Consider the following 18,082-nt stretch of genomic DNA (forward strand, 5'->3'; position numbering starts at 1 on the left):
TTATATTTTAGTATTCCTACAATAATCTTCAAAGATTAGGATTATTAACCCCATTATATGGAAAAGGAAATTGAAGCTGGGAGGATTAAGTAACTTGTTCACAGTTAGTGAATTAGGACTTAAATCTGTCTGCTTTATAGCCTATACTCTTCCCTCTCGCCTTATTCTGCCTTCTCCCTTATTATGTGAGAGAAGCAGAAAAGTACCTGTGGGCCCCTGGAAGGAGCTGAGCTGGTTTATTAGTTAGGTCTTGGTGTTTTCTTGATGATTATAAACCATTTCACAGAATATGAACATTAGAAAACACCATTGTGGACCCATGGTTGATCAATATAACAACAAGAGCACTCTATAATCATGTTTGAACAGAAGCAAAAACATGAACTTTTTCTCTTTTTTTTGAGATGAAGTTTTGCTCTTGTTGCCTAGGCTGGAGTGCAGTGGCGTGATCTTGGCTCACTGTATCCTCCGCCTCCTGGGTTCAAGCGATTCTCTCACCTCAGCCTCCGGAGCAGCTGAGATTACAGGCATATACCACCACGCCTGGCTAATTTTGTATTTTTAGTAGAGATGAAGTTTCTCCATGTTGGTCAGGCTGGTCTCAAACCCCTGACCTCAGGTGATCCGCCCACCTCGGTCTCCCAAGGTGCTGGGATTATAGGCATGAGCCACTGCGCCTGGCCAAACATGAACTTTAAACCACAAAATAATCAAATATCTCCTATCCCAGCTAATATGAGTAACTGCTGCTTCTTTACGTATTGCAGCTTTTGTCTCTGTCTAGTCTTCACTACTTGCAGACACAAATTACCCAATCACAGCATGACTCTGGCTTCTTGACAGCTTCCTGTCCAGGTCAATGTCTTGCTCACTTAAACCTTCTCCAAATGCACCAAAATGAGCTCAAACCCTGTAATAAGTCCTAACACTCTCTGAGACATTCCCCATTTCTCTGCAGCATGTATTCTCTCTCTCTGCAATGAATAATAAATGAAAATTATTCAACCACAGGTGTGTTTCCTGATGATTTTTGGCTGGAGGGCATTCCCATTCCACTCCCCTCACTGCCCACTTAAAATTATAGCTCTGCTCTTGCAGACTGGGTGAGGCACAAGTTACCAAAGTAAGTAAAAACAATTAGAACTGGAAAATAATAGTCCCAAGACTAATCAGTATCAAGCACATTGCCAGGTCCAAGCAGAAACTTGGTATTTTAAATAATTAATGAAATTTTCAGTGCCAATCTGATTACAAAAATGATTTCAGGAAACTGCCTGTCTTTTAAAAATATAGTTCAAATTTCTGCTTTTAGTTTCTAGTCTCTACCTATCAAAGTTTTGGATCTCTCAACTCTTGAGATGTAAAACGTCACTTATCTATATGCAGCCTTCCCCAAAATCTTCTAGATGGCTCTTCTCTTTGAGTTTTCTAAAGGCCTTACCCCCTCTCACAATACTTTTTCATCTTGAATTAGTTATTCATGAGCTGTTTGGCCTTTAACCAATTTGGAAATTTCTTGAAGGCAGTAAAACACCTGACTATCCTCCCTTCCCTTCCACACAGTAATACATATTTGTTATATTTTGGCAATAAATCTAAACGTTTTTCCAGTTACAGAATTGAAAGTGTTGCTTTTCCATCAAACCAGAGCTCATATAAGCGGGGATTCTGCAACTCATTGTTGGTTATCTTAATTGAAATTATCTCCCTGGCTCAGGAGTTCTAACAAACAGATGTGTTTGGTGTGCAGGTATCTTCACTTTGCCAGGGGATTTTGATGTGAAATATTACTAACAGAAAAAAATATATATAACAAAAATCTTAATCAATGAATCAACAGTTTTTAGGCTACTATGGAAACCTGAAAGTGATACTGTAAGTTATTTATTATGTGGGATAAATAGATATGAACTGGCACTATTCCTGTATGAAAGCAAATGGCATTCAGGCCATAATTTTCTTCAGTAACTTCTATATACCAAGCACTGTGCTAAACAGCAAGGATAACTGTACAATTAAGGAGAAGGAGTAAAACAGTCAACTCCTCTCCTACTTTTTTTATCGCTGTTCCAGGAATTTCACATGGTGTATCATGGCCCTGTGCTTGCACATAGTGTTACCTCACCCAGCGTTTTACATACAGTACTTGCATAAGACCTACTCTTACATATCAATTTTATACACTTCTCTTCATCCATAAAAACCAGGATTAGAGGTCACCTCCACCACGGAGTCATCTCTGATTGCTTTCATCTCCTCTGCCTGGACTTAATTACCTTACATTCTTCTTGGATTTTCTTGTACTGGTCTATTTACCATGATGTATTATATTTTTCATTTGTTAGTATTCTTTTTCTTCTTATGCAACTGAGAATTTCTTGAAGGCAGCAACTATCTTTAATTGATCTCTATATTCTGGAGCCTAGCCTAGTGCCTGACATACTGTAGACAATCAATAAATATTTATTAAATGCAAGCCATGTGAAAACAAATGGCAAAGTACTGGTAATTATTAAAGTTAGATAATGAATATATGACAATTCATTACACTATTTTCTATACCTTGTTTTATGTGTAAAATTTTTCAAAATAAAAGTTTACAATAATTGAAGACCTTGTAAGATAGCGGATAAATCTATCCAAAGTTTTCAGTTCCTTCCAGTATACCTATAGCTATGATCTCTGTGTACTCCACATTTCTTTTTCTCATAAAAAAGATATTTAATAAAGCCAAACAAAGTTGCTCTGAAATAAAGTATAAATATATTGTTTCCAAAGAGCTTCATGTCATGGATATCATATTAAATAAGAACTTCTGGAAAAACTGGAAATGGACAGTTCTCCTAAGTATTTTATTAAGGAGGGAATTCTGTGGATTTTTGTCCTTCTAATCTCCCATCTGAATTGCTACAAAATCATAACTAGTATCTCTGCTTCCACTTTCTTATCTGTGAACTCATCTTCACCTACTCCCAGGCTGACCTACCTAAAACATGGATCTGTCCCACTTGCTCCCCCAAAGTTGAAGTCTTTGAGTCAATGGCTCTTCAATGGTTAGGGAATAAGTGTGCACTTCTAGTGTTGAACCCCAAGTAACTTGTCCAGCCACATATTTTAATGTTCTTAGACCCATGTGCTACAAGCCATATCCAATTCATGATCCTAATCCATGCAAGCCACCCACTGTCTGTGCTTAGAGTCACAGCTCAATTTCTTTGCTCAGCCTGGAATCTTCTTCCTGGATTTTCCAATTTGGGAAATCTTCTCCCACTCCAAGGTCCTGTATGACTAGTTTTTCTTCTCCATTAAACCTTCTCTGGAGTCCTTTCCAGAATGAACCTTTCCACCTGTGCTTCTACTGGCCATGGCTTGGGTCTATGCCCAGCATTATTTCCTGCTGTCTTGTTTAGTAAGTAGTCTCCTTTACTAGAATGTAAGCTTGTTGAGGGCACTTTAATGTTCATCTTGCACTTTCCCACCCTCTCAGTCAATACCCAACAGGGTACCCTGCACATGTGAGAATTCAATATGACAAGATTACAAGCTAAAGTATGAAATGATGAGCTTAATCTCATGAGTGTTCTTTCTCCTTCCACTTACTAATAAGTGGATATGTGCAAAATTTCAAATCCCTATATTAAAATCACATTGGTTGTTTTGATCTTCTTTACAAATTGCTTTTGAGTCCTAAGTCATGAATTTCAATTAAAACTTTTTTTAAAACAAGACTATCAAAATTGGAAACTAAAACAAATAACTGTTTCTCTTAACCCTTTTCTATCTGTGTCTAATTCTAGTCAACATTAGAGATGAAAATATTAAGGCAATACTGCTTTATCGCAACATTAATATGGGTCCTCTCATTCAAATAGACTCAGAAGTACTTTCTAATGTATTACACAGAAAATCATACTGGAGAAAATATTCCATGATGGTACCATTGAGGTATCACTGCTTCCTGAGGACAACATGTAAGCTCAATGCTGCCTAAAAGAAGCTCAAACTTCTACTCTGGGCCTTTTCACCTTCACTTCTCCACCATAAAAAAAAAATGGAGGCTAATTCTCTGGACTATTGTGGGTCATATTTTCTAGGTGGTGCAATCTTAGTGAAGAGTTTAGTAATTTGCATTGGGATAACCCTGTCAGCCTTTATTATTTGCAGCTAGAAAGAATGAAGGCTATGATAATCTAATTTTTTATGGTGGTTTGCACTTCAGCTGCTTTTTTCCTCAAACCTTTGCTTGGCTACTGATCAAAAAGTCCAGGTTCTGTTTCTGCTTAGACAATGTCATAGTCTAAAGAAACAGGCAGCAGGCCTAGGACAGAGGTGTCGCCTTCTCATTGGACTTCATCTTTGGACTCTGCTTGAAGTGGACATTCATCATGATTGAATGTAAGTCACATTTGGTCAAAATTCAGTGCAGATCTTAGAGGTTTGAAAGGGGCTGAGGAGACCACTTGGCTTGTTTTTGTCCTAATCTTGCCTCTAATCTATGACAAACGTCAGTGGTCTGGCTTAGCTCATTTATATCCCATGCTTGGGTCCCATTCCTGGATTGAGGTCACAGCCTTGTAGAAATTATATGCCCATTATATGATTTTCTTTTAAATGCATTTGCCGCAAATATTTCACATGGTATTAGCCAATTCAGGAAAAGACTCAAGAATTCCAGAAAATTCCTATGTGCATTTTCATTTATTCCCTTTCTCAACATTAAGGAAGATGTATAACAGTATGTTGTAGTAGGAAAAGTACTGTGTAGGATTCAGTAGTCTTTGGTTTTGATCCTGCTTCTGCTCCCGGTTACATTTGCCTTATGATAAGTCAGTTAACTTCACTGGATTGTAGTTGTCTCCTATGCAAAATAAGAGTTGGCCCAAACTAGTATTTCCTAACATGTATTTCAGAGGAAAAAGGGACTGACTCAACAAGTATATGTGGGTGTTCCCTCATGTATGGTCATAACCTGCATCCTTGTGTTTTAGCATGATCATGGATTCTACATTGAATTAAAAGTTTCTCCAGCTTACTGAACATTTCACATAATATCTATAAATATTTATCTACATCTCTATGTGTGTGTGTGTGTGTAGATATAGAAATATAGATTCAGATATGGATAGGAATATGATTTAGATATCTTTCCCAAGGAAGACTTTTCAGACCAACTCAAAATTTCTATGATTCTAGTTGGGGGGGTCAGGTTTACAACTCTAATTTTCATTTTGTTGAAACTCAAATTTGAAGTTTGAATCTGCAAACCTTCAATTTTAAGTGATATGAAACAGACCTTGAAGAATAAAAGCTGAATCGTTGCCAGGGGCCTTACAAAATCAAAAGAGGACTTTTGATTTTAAATTTCTACGTTATTAACATTGACAATATAAGAACTGTGCGCTATCCTCTTAATACTGTGAAAGTTGACTTCCTCAATACATTCATGGAGGTTGTCCTTTAGAACCCAACTCTGAAACCAAGTCAGCTCCAGTACAATGCACTAAAGTTGGGAGCTATGGCTCAACTAAGTCCAGAGAACAAAAACGTGGTGACAAAACAGAAGTAAATTATTCCGATCATAGAAATTGAAATTACTTGTACTGTATTAAGACACCAGCATTTAGTGCATTGAGGCAGAAATCTCAAGAGAATGCAAAATTGTGTAACATTGGAGAAGCCTGCTTATGCATTGATTTCCTTCAGGGGTTAAATAAAATTACTGGGAAATATAAGAAAAGGAAAAAGAACTAAATTCTGAGGCTTTAATCCCATTACAGTATTATTTGTATTGTGTCTAAGCAGAACTTATTGAGAATACTTTAAAGAAGATACGAAGATTACAAGAGAATATATGTTCTTATACTGTTTAAACAGTTAGAACCTAATGAATCTACTTGGTAGAATAAAAGGACTTTCTGAAGATAAGATACATTGACCATCATTAACATATTAACAGAAACAACCTGTATACTGGATCTTGTTTGGGATGATGTCATCATAGCTATCAGGTCTTAGCTCCTATAGTTAGAAAGATTACAGAAAGCATAGGCAAGTTTAAATATTTCCATCTCCCCACATTAAACACAATGTGAGAGGTAAATATTCATAACTTGGCAATAAAAGATCATATCCATATCTGGAAGAAATATTAGCAAGTATCTCACAGACGCCATTCTTTCACTTAGGAAGAAAGAAGAGCTTGCATGTAGAATTGATATCAAATGATTTAGGTTTAAATGATTCAAAGGGTATTATTTTAGTAAAAGGATTATTTCATAAACAATATGTGTGTGTTTGATACATACATATACATTCAAATAGTTAAAGCAAAGTTAATCAACTTTTTAAAACTCTCCAATCTTTGAATAACAAAATTCATTTTGGATAGCAAGAATAAAATTTATGTTAGATGGATCTAATTTTTATTGATAGCAACAGTCCTGTCTCGTGTGTATGAGTTCCCACTCAGGAGACACATGAGCACTGAGACTCACTGGGGAATGCAAATGAAATGCTTGCAAATCAAGTGTCCAAAGCACATTTTTGCTGAACACCCATTAACTCAATTTCATATCAAAAGCTTACCCATTTTATATCATAATAAACCACCTGGGTTCACCCCCACACCTCCTAACTAATGAGGCACACACAGATATTCTCTTCACAAACCAAGATACTATTTCATAGGATGAAATCACTAATGACATTAAGGTGTGGTAACCAACATGAACTTGACAACCAAATACCAACCCGTATTATCACCCCATAGGAGAGAGTCCTAACTCCCCACCTTAGAAAAATATTTAACCCACAAAATACTAAACCCAAGTAGATTTCAAATAGAAAGATAATGGTACAATATCCCTTCCCTTCTGATATCAAATATCTGGATAAACCAAAATGAACTGTCCAGCCACTAGGATGCTCTATGCCAAACATGCATATTTTAAAACTTTTACTTTGAGTATTAAGGCTTCTTAACTTCTGCAGCATCTGTATCTACTTCTAAACCAGACCTGCCCAACAGCACACACTGGAGCGACCACTTTACCTTCCGAAAAATCAATCAGTCCCAGCAAATGAAGCAGCTTCAGAGATGCACATATAATCACAACAATACCCACTGTTTGCAGGCCTTCGGACTCCCACTCCAGAGTCAACATCCTCTGAGCTGGCAGAGCATCCCAGCCTCCAGACCTCTTTGGAGTGGAGGGAGTTAATTACAGAATCGTAGCAACGTCAGGCTTGGAACAAAGACTTGCAAGGGGAAAAAGTGAGCAGCTCCTCGCAGATGCACCCTGCAAAGCCGGCGGACCCCCGGGGTGAGGACAGACCTGGGCTAAAGTCCAGCCTGTCATGCTGATCCTGGCATTTGGCTGGCGGGGCTCCCCACCCTCCGCTACCACAGCGCACGGACTTCTCCACTCTATGCTGCAGCCAGCGGGCGAGTACTTCGACTTCAGAGCCGCGAGGGAAACGTCTGTCGGAGAACGGGAGACTTTGCAGTGTCCGTGGCGAGAAGGGACACTCCTAGGAAACTTGCCCAGGAGAGCACCGCGCGCGTCCCTCGCTGAGGACGCGAGGCTGGGCAGATCTGTCGGCGCGCTAGTTTTCTGCCTGGGAAGCTTGCGAATGGCCCCTTTTTGCCAAAGCTGCTGCTCTCTCCTCCCAGAGCCTCCTCTGGGAGACAGCTCAGCCTCCTCTCTGAATGCTAGGAAATAATCAGTTCTGGTGGCTGGTGCCTACAGGCCCTTCTTGAAAGCCTCCGTGGAAGTCTATAAGCAGCTTTTCCAGGGAGAAAAGTGCACGAGCAAAGCTCCATGATTCAATGACTTTGTCAAACGAGAACACCTGAGCCTCCCCCGCCACTCCACTCCTTGCTCTGGTCTCCGCTGTCACGTTGGGTGCATTATCAGGGAGATTGATTTAGTCCTTATATTATATTTACAAACGTGGACGGAGGGCGTGGCGGAGCAGTACCCGGTAACAACTAAGATGTTCATAACTGCCCCCGTGGAAGGTGTGTACCACCTTCGTCCTTTAAAGTCTGGCCTCAGCCTTTCTCAAAGTTTCACAAACTTCCCTGATGATAAAAACAACCTGGGGTTGTTTGTTAAAGCCACGCTCATCAGAGGAGCCTGGAGTGTGTGTTATTAAGTAAGAAGCCCAGGTGACTCTTATCAACTGGGAAGTGTGGACAGCACCATAGCAAAGATGCCATGAGGTGTGCTAGTCCAAACCACTCCAAACAGACCCTGTGCTGTGCCAGGACCACACTGGCTGAATCATTTTGTTGGTTATCTCCAGTCTACTGAAGCCCAACCTAAAAATGGAGATGAAGAGAATCAACAGGGACTCTGCATGTGAACTGGAAATATAAGGGTTTGTGAGTAATATCTCAGACCCCCAGGGTCATTTGCAAGTTCTGCTTTTTTTTGCTATGTGATCTTGTGCAAGACACTCAACCACTCTAATAACAGGTCCTATTCTATGCAGTCAAGATCATAATACTTCATTTAAAGTTCTCCATTTAAAGAGAATTATGGGAATTAAATGTGATCACAATAATAGTTAACATGTACTAAGCATTTGCTATGTGCTCATCAATATTGTAGTGACTTTTCAACAATTTACTTATCCCTACATCTCTACGTGGTAGATAAGTTAATCTACCACATAAGTGGCAGATTATAAGTTAATTCTAATCATTTTAACTTTGTAGGTGAGGAAAACAAAGCATGAAGAGGTTAACTGACTTGCCAAGCAGTGGGCATAGTGACTGGAAGGCAACAGGCTTTCATTCATTCAGTCATTCATTAGCGTTTATTAAGCTGCTACTATGAGCTATAAATGGTAGATGAATGATCAAATGATGAATAATACTCAGCTCTGTCTTTTGGGGGCTTATAGTTTAATGAGGAGGCAGGCATGAAGTAAAATGTGACCAATAAATGCACCAACACTTGAACAGATGTCTGCGCGGTACAGTGGGAACACCAGGAGGGGAAGTCAACTCTAATTGGGAAAGGGTTTAGTGGTATCAGGAAGGAGACTTTATAGAGGCAGTAACCGTCCATAATGGTAACTTGAATCATTACCAGAAGTATTATAGTATATCATGCTCAAGTTTTGAGGTTGGTAGACCTGGGTACAATCCTAGCCTTACCCTTGCTTGCTCCATGACCTTGGAGAATCCACTCCGTCTCTGAATCTCAGTTTAAAATGGGAATGCTACTGCCCCCTTCTCATGGTTGATGTAAGAATTAACTAAGTCTGTGGGGGGTTGAGCCCAGTCCCTGGGGTCCCCTGCTCACATATGATAGTTGTGGGGTTATGACGGAAGTTCCAACTCTTTAGAGGCTCTGCAAGGTCTCCTTGGAAGAAACGACTTTGCTCTTCCCTGGTCCTGCCACCCCTGCTCCAAGGTCTAGTTTCAGTGTTTTTCCCATGAAGACCTGCCGATCATCTCAACCCACAGGGTGGTTTCTTTCCCTTGAGTCCTAGAAATAAGTTGGTCCTGCCAAAGGTGCTTTTCATTTTGAATGATATATTTATAAGAGATATCCTTGTATCCATCTGCCCAATCACCCATCTATCCAAACATTTTCTTCTCCATTATATCAGCAAGCCTGTGGAGGGGAAGCAGGTTTTAGTAATTAGTAGGAAAAAAATATTTTAGGTAACCATTTTCTGAAATTTCCACCAACGTTTAGCTACAGAAAGTCAAAAGTTAAAAAAAAATTACAGAAATTAATTAGGTCAAGTTAAATGTAAACATGTCTTTTAATCCTACATCATACCATATTGTAGTTGAAAACAACTAAAGTGCTGAGAGGGGGTCACATGGTTAGAAAACCCAGAATTCAATCATTGCTTTGTCTGGCTTCCAAATTCATGCTATTCCCTTTATTTCTATCAGCAGATTTCAGCAGATATTTGCCAATTGATCTCTTGGTTTAGAGAGTTGGTAAAGTATTTTAAAATTGCCACATCTCATTTTCCGGGAATGAAATTCCTATCCTTTTTGAAATTCACACAAAGTCCCATGAATATGATTTTGTTGGTTTCAGATAGAATTTCATTCTATCAGGACAATAGCGTTCTCTACTTAGAATCTGCCAGCTGATTGGAGGTCCAGCCCTTTCCTATATGCATTAGTTACACTTACCGCATGCTTTCTGAGCTCTGTCTGTCAGCTGTGGCTACCGGATCGAATCTGTTGGCTCCCAAGTATGCGGGGGCTCTTTCACATGCACCCCCAGCTGTGAGATTTTGTAAGGCGACAGCACCATAAGAGGAGTTTCCTGCTTCATCTAAAAAGTCTAGGGAAGCAGGGGACATCTGGGAAATGATGTTTATCTAGGGCCACTCTTGGAAAGAAGAGTTGCCTGCATAGCGTTTTGGGAGGCTTAAGTGGGAGGATAACTTGAACTCAGGAGTTTGAGACCAGTCTGGGGAACATAGTGAGACTACCTCTATTTTTAATATTTAAAAATTTAAAAAAGTAACTCCAGATCATGGCTCAACCATTTTATTGCAGTAATTTGCTAGCCCCAACCCAGTTTGTTATATTAAAACATCCTCGCTTTCTCCCTCATTCACTGGCTCACCCCTTTCTTTACATTGTAATGAATCATCCAGCAGAGGCCTGTCTTTCATACCAAAGGAAGGGAATACCAAAGGTACACTAATGGCTTGTACCCATTGATTCTAAGCCAGGCACCATATTATGTAGTTTACATGTATAAATTAGTTTCAGCTTGCCCCAAATCAATAGGTTAGGTGTTATCACTATTTCAAAGAAGAATAAAAACGAAGGTGCACTGGGATTAATTTATTTTCACAAAATTACATTCAACAAGGGACATAACCAGGATTTATACCTGATTTACTCCAAAAATAGTAGCTACCAACATTTATGGAGAACTTTTAAGTGTCAGGCACTACTCTAAAATATTTATAGATATTGGCCGGGAGCGGTGGCTCACGCTTGTAATCCCAGCACTTTGGTAGGCCGAGGCGGGTGGATCACGAGGTCAGGAGATTGAGACCATCCTGGCTAACATGGTGAAACCCCGTCTCTACTAAAAAATAAAAAAAAAATTAGCCGGGCGTGGTGGCGGGTGCCTGTAGTCCCAGCTACTCGGGAGGCTGAGGCAGGAGAATGGCGTGAACCCGGAGGCAGAGCTTGCAGTGAGCTGAGATCGCGCCGCTGCACTCCAGCCTGGGTGACACAGCGAGACTCCATCTCAAAAAAAAAAAAAAAATTATAGATATTAACTAATTTAATCCTTTCATAGTTCCCTGAAATAATTTGGTTTCAAGAAGAAAATTCAGGCTTTAAAAGATTAATCCACTTGCCTGAAGCCTCATAGATGGCACTTGGTAGAACTGGGATTTGAATGTGGGTATACTCGGTACCAGGTTCTGCCTACTTTATCATTCACCACCTCACTCTCAGGCCCCTCTGCACCATGTCGAATGGTCCTTTAACTGCGGCCCTTTAAGTGGTTGAGAGACTTCGAAAGGAAATTATTGACAGAAACTCTTAGGAAAGTAAAAACTCACTCCAAGGAGGTATGTCCAAATCAATTGACCAGTCTGTTAAAGAAAGAGGGTCAGTAGACTTTACATTTCCTTGCCCCAATCCATTGTGATCCTTTAAATAATCTCAAATGGGATGATTTATCTAAAACCTGAAATTGATCATTTTTTCTTGTTTGTTATAGCTTCAGTTTGAAATTTCACCAGGTGATAGTCTCAGTTAAGAAATAGTCTTCATACTGTTTGTTGACATTATAATAAATGCAAAAATAAGTGTAGCAAGATTGAGAAAAACGTTAAAATTAGCTATATTTACGATCTACCTGTTCTCTCTTCAAGTACATAGAATCACAATGTATACAGAAACTAGTTAAGTCAAATTTAAATGTAAGATTATTAGCCTATGAAGGGAATCAGAAAATGTTACTCTAAAATATGTCACTTTGGCATAAGGGTTATTTTCAATTGAAGGCAACTGAAATAGGAGACTCAGGAAAAACTCTCTACCTTCCCCCTCTCTGCCTCAAGGCAGTGGATAGATGTATAAATTTCTCTTTGTAAAGTATTCCCTTCCGCTCTCCTGTATGAGAAGGATGAAACAACTATAATCACTGGGCAGAAAGTTGGCACCAGTGGGATTTGTGTAAGAAACCTTACAAGTAAGCCTTATATTCCATTAGTTTCCCCTGTGTATTTTTCTTTCCACAATTTACCACCCTAGAAGCCCAAATCCTTTTTCCTTTGTCTTGTCACTTCACAATTTATCACCCTTTGTTAGGATGATTATATAAGCCCCCAATTCTAAGCACCCCTTTGAGTTACTCTTCATTGAGTTCTCACATGTATATGTGAACTGCACATGTAAATAAACTCTATTAATCCATCTTTCCCATCAATCTGTCCTTTGTCAGTTTAATTTTACAGGGTCTAATTACTAAACCTAAGAAGGAACAGAGAAAGTTTTTTCACCCCTACATCCATATTCATACAGTCTTTTAGAAATCATTTAAAGATAAAATAATATATTTTTTAAAAATTCGCAAACGCATAAAACGGAGGTATAGAGAGAAGAGTTGGCTTGTTTAAGGTCAGGGACTTGGAAGTGGACACAGGTGGCTTTGAATCCTCTAGCTTTTCATAATCCTTGACTTGCTTAGTATAGGAAAAATCAGGATGATACACTGAAAAGTTAAAAAGAAGCAAAGTTCTAGAAGGAAAATTTATTCTCTCAGTCAATAGGAGCTAAGAGAAGCAAGCCATCAGGATGGTTGGCATCATCCGGAAGGTTGCATTGAACAGAGAAACCTAATCTAGGTCATTGAAAATGAGTTTGGAGAGGAGCAGTGACTTCCCAGGAACATAAATGGGCACACGCAGAGACAGCATTGGCCAGGCACTGTGACTCATGCCTGTAATCCTAGCATTTTGGGAGGTTGAGGTGGGTAGATCGCTTGAGTTCACAAGTTCAAGACCAGCCTGGGCAACATGGAGAAACCCTATCTCTACAAAAATTACAAAAGTTAGCTGGGCATGGTGACATGGGCCTGTAGTCTCAGCTACCTGGGGAGCTGAGGTGGGAGGATTGCTTGAACCTGAGAGGCAGAGGCTGCCCATGCCACTGCACTCCAGCCTGGGCAACAGAATGAGACCCTGTCTCAAAAACAAAACAAAAGACAGCATTCACGACAGTGGTAATGCCAGATTGAGACCTCCAAGCCAGGAGAGAAAAATGAGATTGGATAGTTGGTGAAAGATGCCACTTAACATCAGGACTTGATGGGACAAGTAACAAAGACAAGGTCAGTGTATGACCCTTCATGTCTCTCCACATTGTAAGATTTTCTCACCAAAATGATGAAAGTTATTTACCCTCAGGTGCCCTCTACTCTACCCTCAACATCACCTCCACATTAAACTATATCAAGCCTTTCTATCTTGGGGTTTCTCAATTACTTTGAAAATTCCTAAATGTTCTCCAGATGAACTTTCTGCTCAAACATGATCAGACTCAAGCAGTTTCACTTAGCTGAAGGCTCATTCTGAAAGGTTAGTAAATGTGTCTTGAATGGACTTCTTTAAAATATGTATATGGATGTCCATTAAACTATTAAGCACTGCAGTCTTCTGTTTTGAATGCCCTATTGAATCCACAAGGTCGATTGGATTTTCAAATAGAAAGCTGAGGGAAAAAACCACCTTCCATCCTAAGACACTTCCAGCAATATTGCACTAATGTATCTTGAAAATAGTTCTCATGAATCTTATGATCAAAGCATGTATAGTATGTAATCTTCACATAAACAAATGAGTAGACTATTTGGAAGTCCAACCAGAAAACTTGCATCAGAATATAAGCTTTCCTTAGTAGGATTTATGACATTTTTGCCATAATTTCTTTTTCCCAGCCTTTGTGGCCTAACCTGAAGGAGTTTCTGGGTTTACCCATTTAATCCAGTATGAAATTTGTGCCTCTCCTGTCATATCCCTTTTGATGTAATCTCTCTATAATAAGTGTCTGTCACATCCCACCACACTGGGCTGGCTTTAAGGCAGTGATTCTCCAGGATAATAATGATCATTATCGCTTTTATATATTATAGTTTGTAGTACAATAATACTGAATTCCTACCACGTGACACACAGTGTGCTGTGTGCATTACATAAACTGTCTCATTGAGTTGTCGCAATATCTCAATAGAATAACTAATTATTAACCCCATTATATAGATCAGAATGCTGAGATGCAAAAGCTTAAGTAACTTGCCCAAAACTACAGTGTTAGCAGTTGAGGAGCTGGGACTTGACTTCAAGAATTCTCACTCAAGAGCCAGGGTTCTTACATCGGAGGGGAAGTATATGTCAAAGTCATCATTTTTGTTTTGTTTTATTTTATTTTTTACTGTGGCCCCATTAGATTTAAAATGCAAATGACCTTCAGAAAAGTAGGATGTGACCTTAACCTCATACTGAAGTGTAAATATTTAGTAACAAGTTCTTTCCTGGGAACAAGGTTAAGAGAGCAATGAAAACACAAATGAGATGAGGGAAGGAGCTCGGGATAGAGGTGAGAGGAAGGAGAAAAGATGAAGGGAAGGGAGAAGAGAGGAAGAAAAGGGAGAGGGAGAAATGAGAAAGAGAAGGAACAGGCAATCCTTTACTCCAGACACTGAGAAATCTAAGGATACATAGATGAATGGGGCCTGTGTTCTGTTTGAGAGATTCTCATAGATGGCCAAGGAGACGTGATCTAAAATGAATAAAAGAGGGCTCCAGGAAAGGGCCAATCAAGGGGCTATTTCTCCTTCAATTAATCCTACCTCCCTGGTCCACTAGTCTCTGGGTCTCTTATAACTAGAAATACAGAATATCTCATCAGCTTCATTTTCTCAGCCACAGCTTCAGATGACCTTGGAAATGGAACAAGTGGTTTTAAAAGTATGAGAAATGGCATCTCCATGGATGTTGTAGCCATGGCTGGGCCTTGGCCCTACTTCTAGGTCTGTTCTTAGGCCCTGTGATACCTTCCTGCTCATTTGGGCCAGGGCCTTCCTGCCATAGACATACCACTTCATCAGCTTGATCCTCCCAGTTCTTGGGCATTAGATTCCCAGACACTGACTTGGGTGTTCTCAGAGCTGTGTAAGCTCATTTCTTGCACCACAACAGTACTTGGGAAACAGAACCCAGCAGGCTTTGGCTTAAATGCTTTCCAATTCTGAAGAGAAACTGAATGAATATTTTTAGCATATTTTGTTGTATAAGAGTTGTAGAGACTGTGTTAGTCCGTTCTCATACTACTATGAAGAAATACTCGAGATTGGGTAATTTATGAAGGAAAGAGGTTTACTTGACTCACACTTCCTCATTTCTGGGGAAATTCCCATGGCCTCAGGAAATTTACAATTATGGCAGAGGGCAAAGGAGAAGCAGGCACTTTCTTCACAGGGTGGCAGGATGGAGTGGGTGCAAGCAGGGGAAATGTTGGACACTTATAAAACCATCACATTTCATGAGAACTCACTCACTATCATGAGAACAGCATGGGGGAAACCACTTCTATGATCCAATTAACTCCACCTGGTCCCGCCCTTGACATGTGGGGATTATGGAAATTATGGGGATTACAATTCAAGATGAGATTTTGGGTGGGAACACAGCCAAACCATATCAAGATTATACGGAAAGAATATTTCATATAGTTCCCAAAACTCTCCTCCCCAAATAATTCCATGTGCTTTCTTATGTCTCCCTCCCTTTCTCCCTCTCCCCCACCCCACATACAATTATCACCAGGATCATTTTCCTTATCTATGAGATTAGAATGGGTGAAGTCTCAATGACTTGGAAATCTCCTTTGCACCAACCTTAGAGCCCTGAACATTCTCAATGGATGATGAACAAAAAAAACACAGAGTAGGCCAAGCATGGTGGCTCATGCCTGTAATCCCAGCTCTTTGGGAGGCCAAGGCGGGTGGATCACCTGAGGTCAGTAGTTCAAGACCAGCCTGGCCAACATGGTGAAACCCTGCATCTACTAAAAATACAAAAATCAGCTGGGCGTGGTGGCAGGCACCTGTAATCCCAGCTACTCTGGAGGCTGAGGCAGGAGAATCGCTTGAACCTGGAGGGTGGAGGTTGCAGTTAGCCGAGATCGTGCCACTGCACTCCAGCACGGGCAACAGAGTGAGACTCTGTCTCAAAAAAAAAAAAAAGAGAGCACAGAAAAAATGTTTAGAGAATGCCTACTAGAATGCAGGGCATGGGGCATGGTAGGCCTTCACTCTCTAAGTGCTAGCTATCTGAGGTCGTGGCACAGGACTGGCAGCCAGATGTGTAGCCTGGGTTTTGGACCATTAGTCCAGTTCTCTTTTCACTGCAACAGGGTATGAAGATGTCTATATAATAGCTAAGTTACAAGCAAAAAGGGAATATGCACTATACAAGAGATTTCTTATAGTGAGAAGATCAGGAAAATCCCAAAGAAAGAGAACACATATAAACTGGCCATGAAGGCCAGGATTAATATGACCTGTGTCCATATTACTGTTCATGAATGCAAACTCTTGCTAGTGCTCCCTGAATCAGAAGCATCTATGAATAGCTTCCAAGATTCATTGTAACCCAGCAATCAGTGAAGCTAGGGGTCACATCCCAATGAATCACTTTGACAAAAGGGACTAAGCCTTCTTAAAAGAAGTAGAGGAAGAAGAAAAGTTTCCCCTACCTCAGCTTCAAACACAGAGGCCCAGAGAACTGGAAATGAAATCATTCTTCTGGGGATGAGTTTTCCTAGAACTCACAGTCAGTGTTGCAGCTTATCTGCCTGAGATTGCTTATTTTCTGTTATCGTACCCATTACTATAATGCTGAAATCAGTTTGTATTTGTTTCCCGTTGCTGCTATAGTAAATTACCACAAGCCTGGTGGCTAAAACTGACACAAATTTATTATGTCACGGTTCTGGAGATCAGAAGTTTGAAATGGTTCTCATTGGGCTTAAATCAAGGTGTTGGCAGGACCACGTTCCTATTGGAGGATCTAGGAGAGAATCAGTTTTCTTGCCTTTTCCAGCTTCTAGAGGCTGCCTGCTTATCTTGGCTTGTGGCCCCTTCCATTGTTAGTGCCAGCAATGACCAGTTGAGTCTTTCTCACATTCCATTGCTCTGACACTGACCCATCTACCTCCCTCTTTCCTTTATCCTTGTGATTACATTGGGCTCACCTAAATAATCCATGATACTATTCCTATTGTAGGGTCATCTGATGAGCAACCTTAATTTCATTTGCAATACTGATTACCTTGTGTCACATAACCCAAAACAACACAAATTTACTATTTCACAATTCCTGGGTTTAGGATATGGACATCTTTGGGGTTTTTATTCTGCCTACTATATAGATGTAATATATTAGTTATTTTTAACAGGAAACACTCTTTAAGAAGAAAAAAGATAACGTAAACTGAAGCTCATGAAGATAGAGTCCACTTTATTAGGAACAAACTAGTTGAGGTAAGTGCATGTGAGTGTGAGAATGAGTGTATGTGTTTTATTTTTAATGTACAGAAAAAGAACTTTGTCTTTGAGAAGGAAAGGGCAGCTTTAATTAGCATTCCTATTTCTGAACTAATTGTCACAGAGAAAGGACTCTGAGGAATGTACATTTCAAAATATTAAAAAGGGAACACTAAACAATTTAGAGTGTATAAACTAATGATCAGACAGAGGGACACTCTCCTTTCATTTTAGTGGTCAGAAACAATTAGGTGCAAGCCCAGACATGAACTAGGAGTTACAGGGATAGAACCCTACAGTACCCAGAACTGACATGTGTTCTTCCTGCAAAGAATTTCCTAGAGGATTACAAAAGAAAATAGAGGAGAAACTACTGCATAAGTAGAGAAAAGCCATTCGCATGTTATCAGTCCCATCAGCTAATTCAGCCTTCTTAGGATGGATAAAACCAAAAATGAACTAAACTCTTCAGCTACTGAATTTTTCATTTTTAGTTCAAGTGAGCAATGCTCTGAACATGAGAA

The 18,082-nt window shown here is 39.8% G+C and overlaps 1 protein-coding gene across 6 annotated transcripts in view; it reads right to left on the reverse strand.

Moving 5' to 3' along the window:
- The window catches only part of KCNIP4 (potassium voltage-gated channel interacting protein 4), a 1,214,435-nt gene that overhangs the window by 245,401 nt on the left and 950,952 nt on the right, over positions 1–18,082 (reverse strand). Inside the window, exon 1 of one of the 6 annotated variants that reach the window (XM_054553355.2) lies at positions 7,052–7,763. In XM_054553355.2, coding sequence (XP_054409330.1) covers positions 7,052–7,163 — 112 coding nt within the window. In that variant the 5' untranslated portion in view covers positions 7,164–7,763. 6 annotated transcript variants of the gene reach the window in all.

The sequence above is a fragment of the Pongo abelii genome, chromosome 3 (genome assembly GCF_028885655.2).
Source record: "Pongo abelii isolate AG06213 chromosome 3, NHGRI_mPonAbe1-v2.0_pri, whole genome shotgun sequence".
NCBI lineage: Eukaryota > Metazoa > Chordata > Mammalia > Primates > Hominidae > Pongo > Pongo abelii.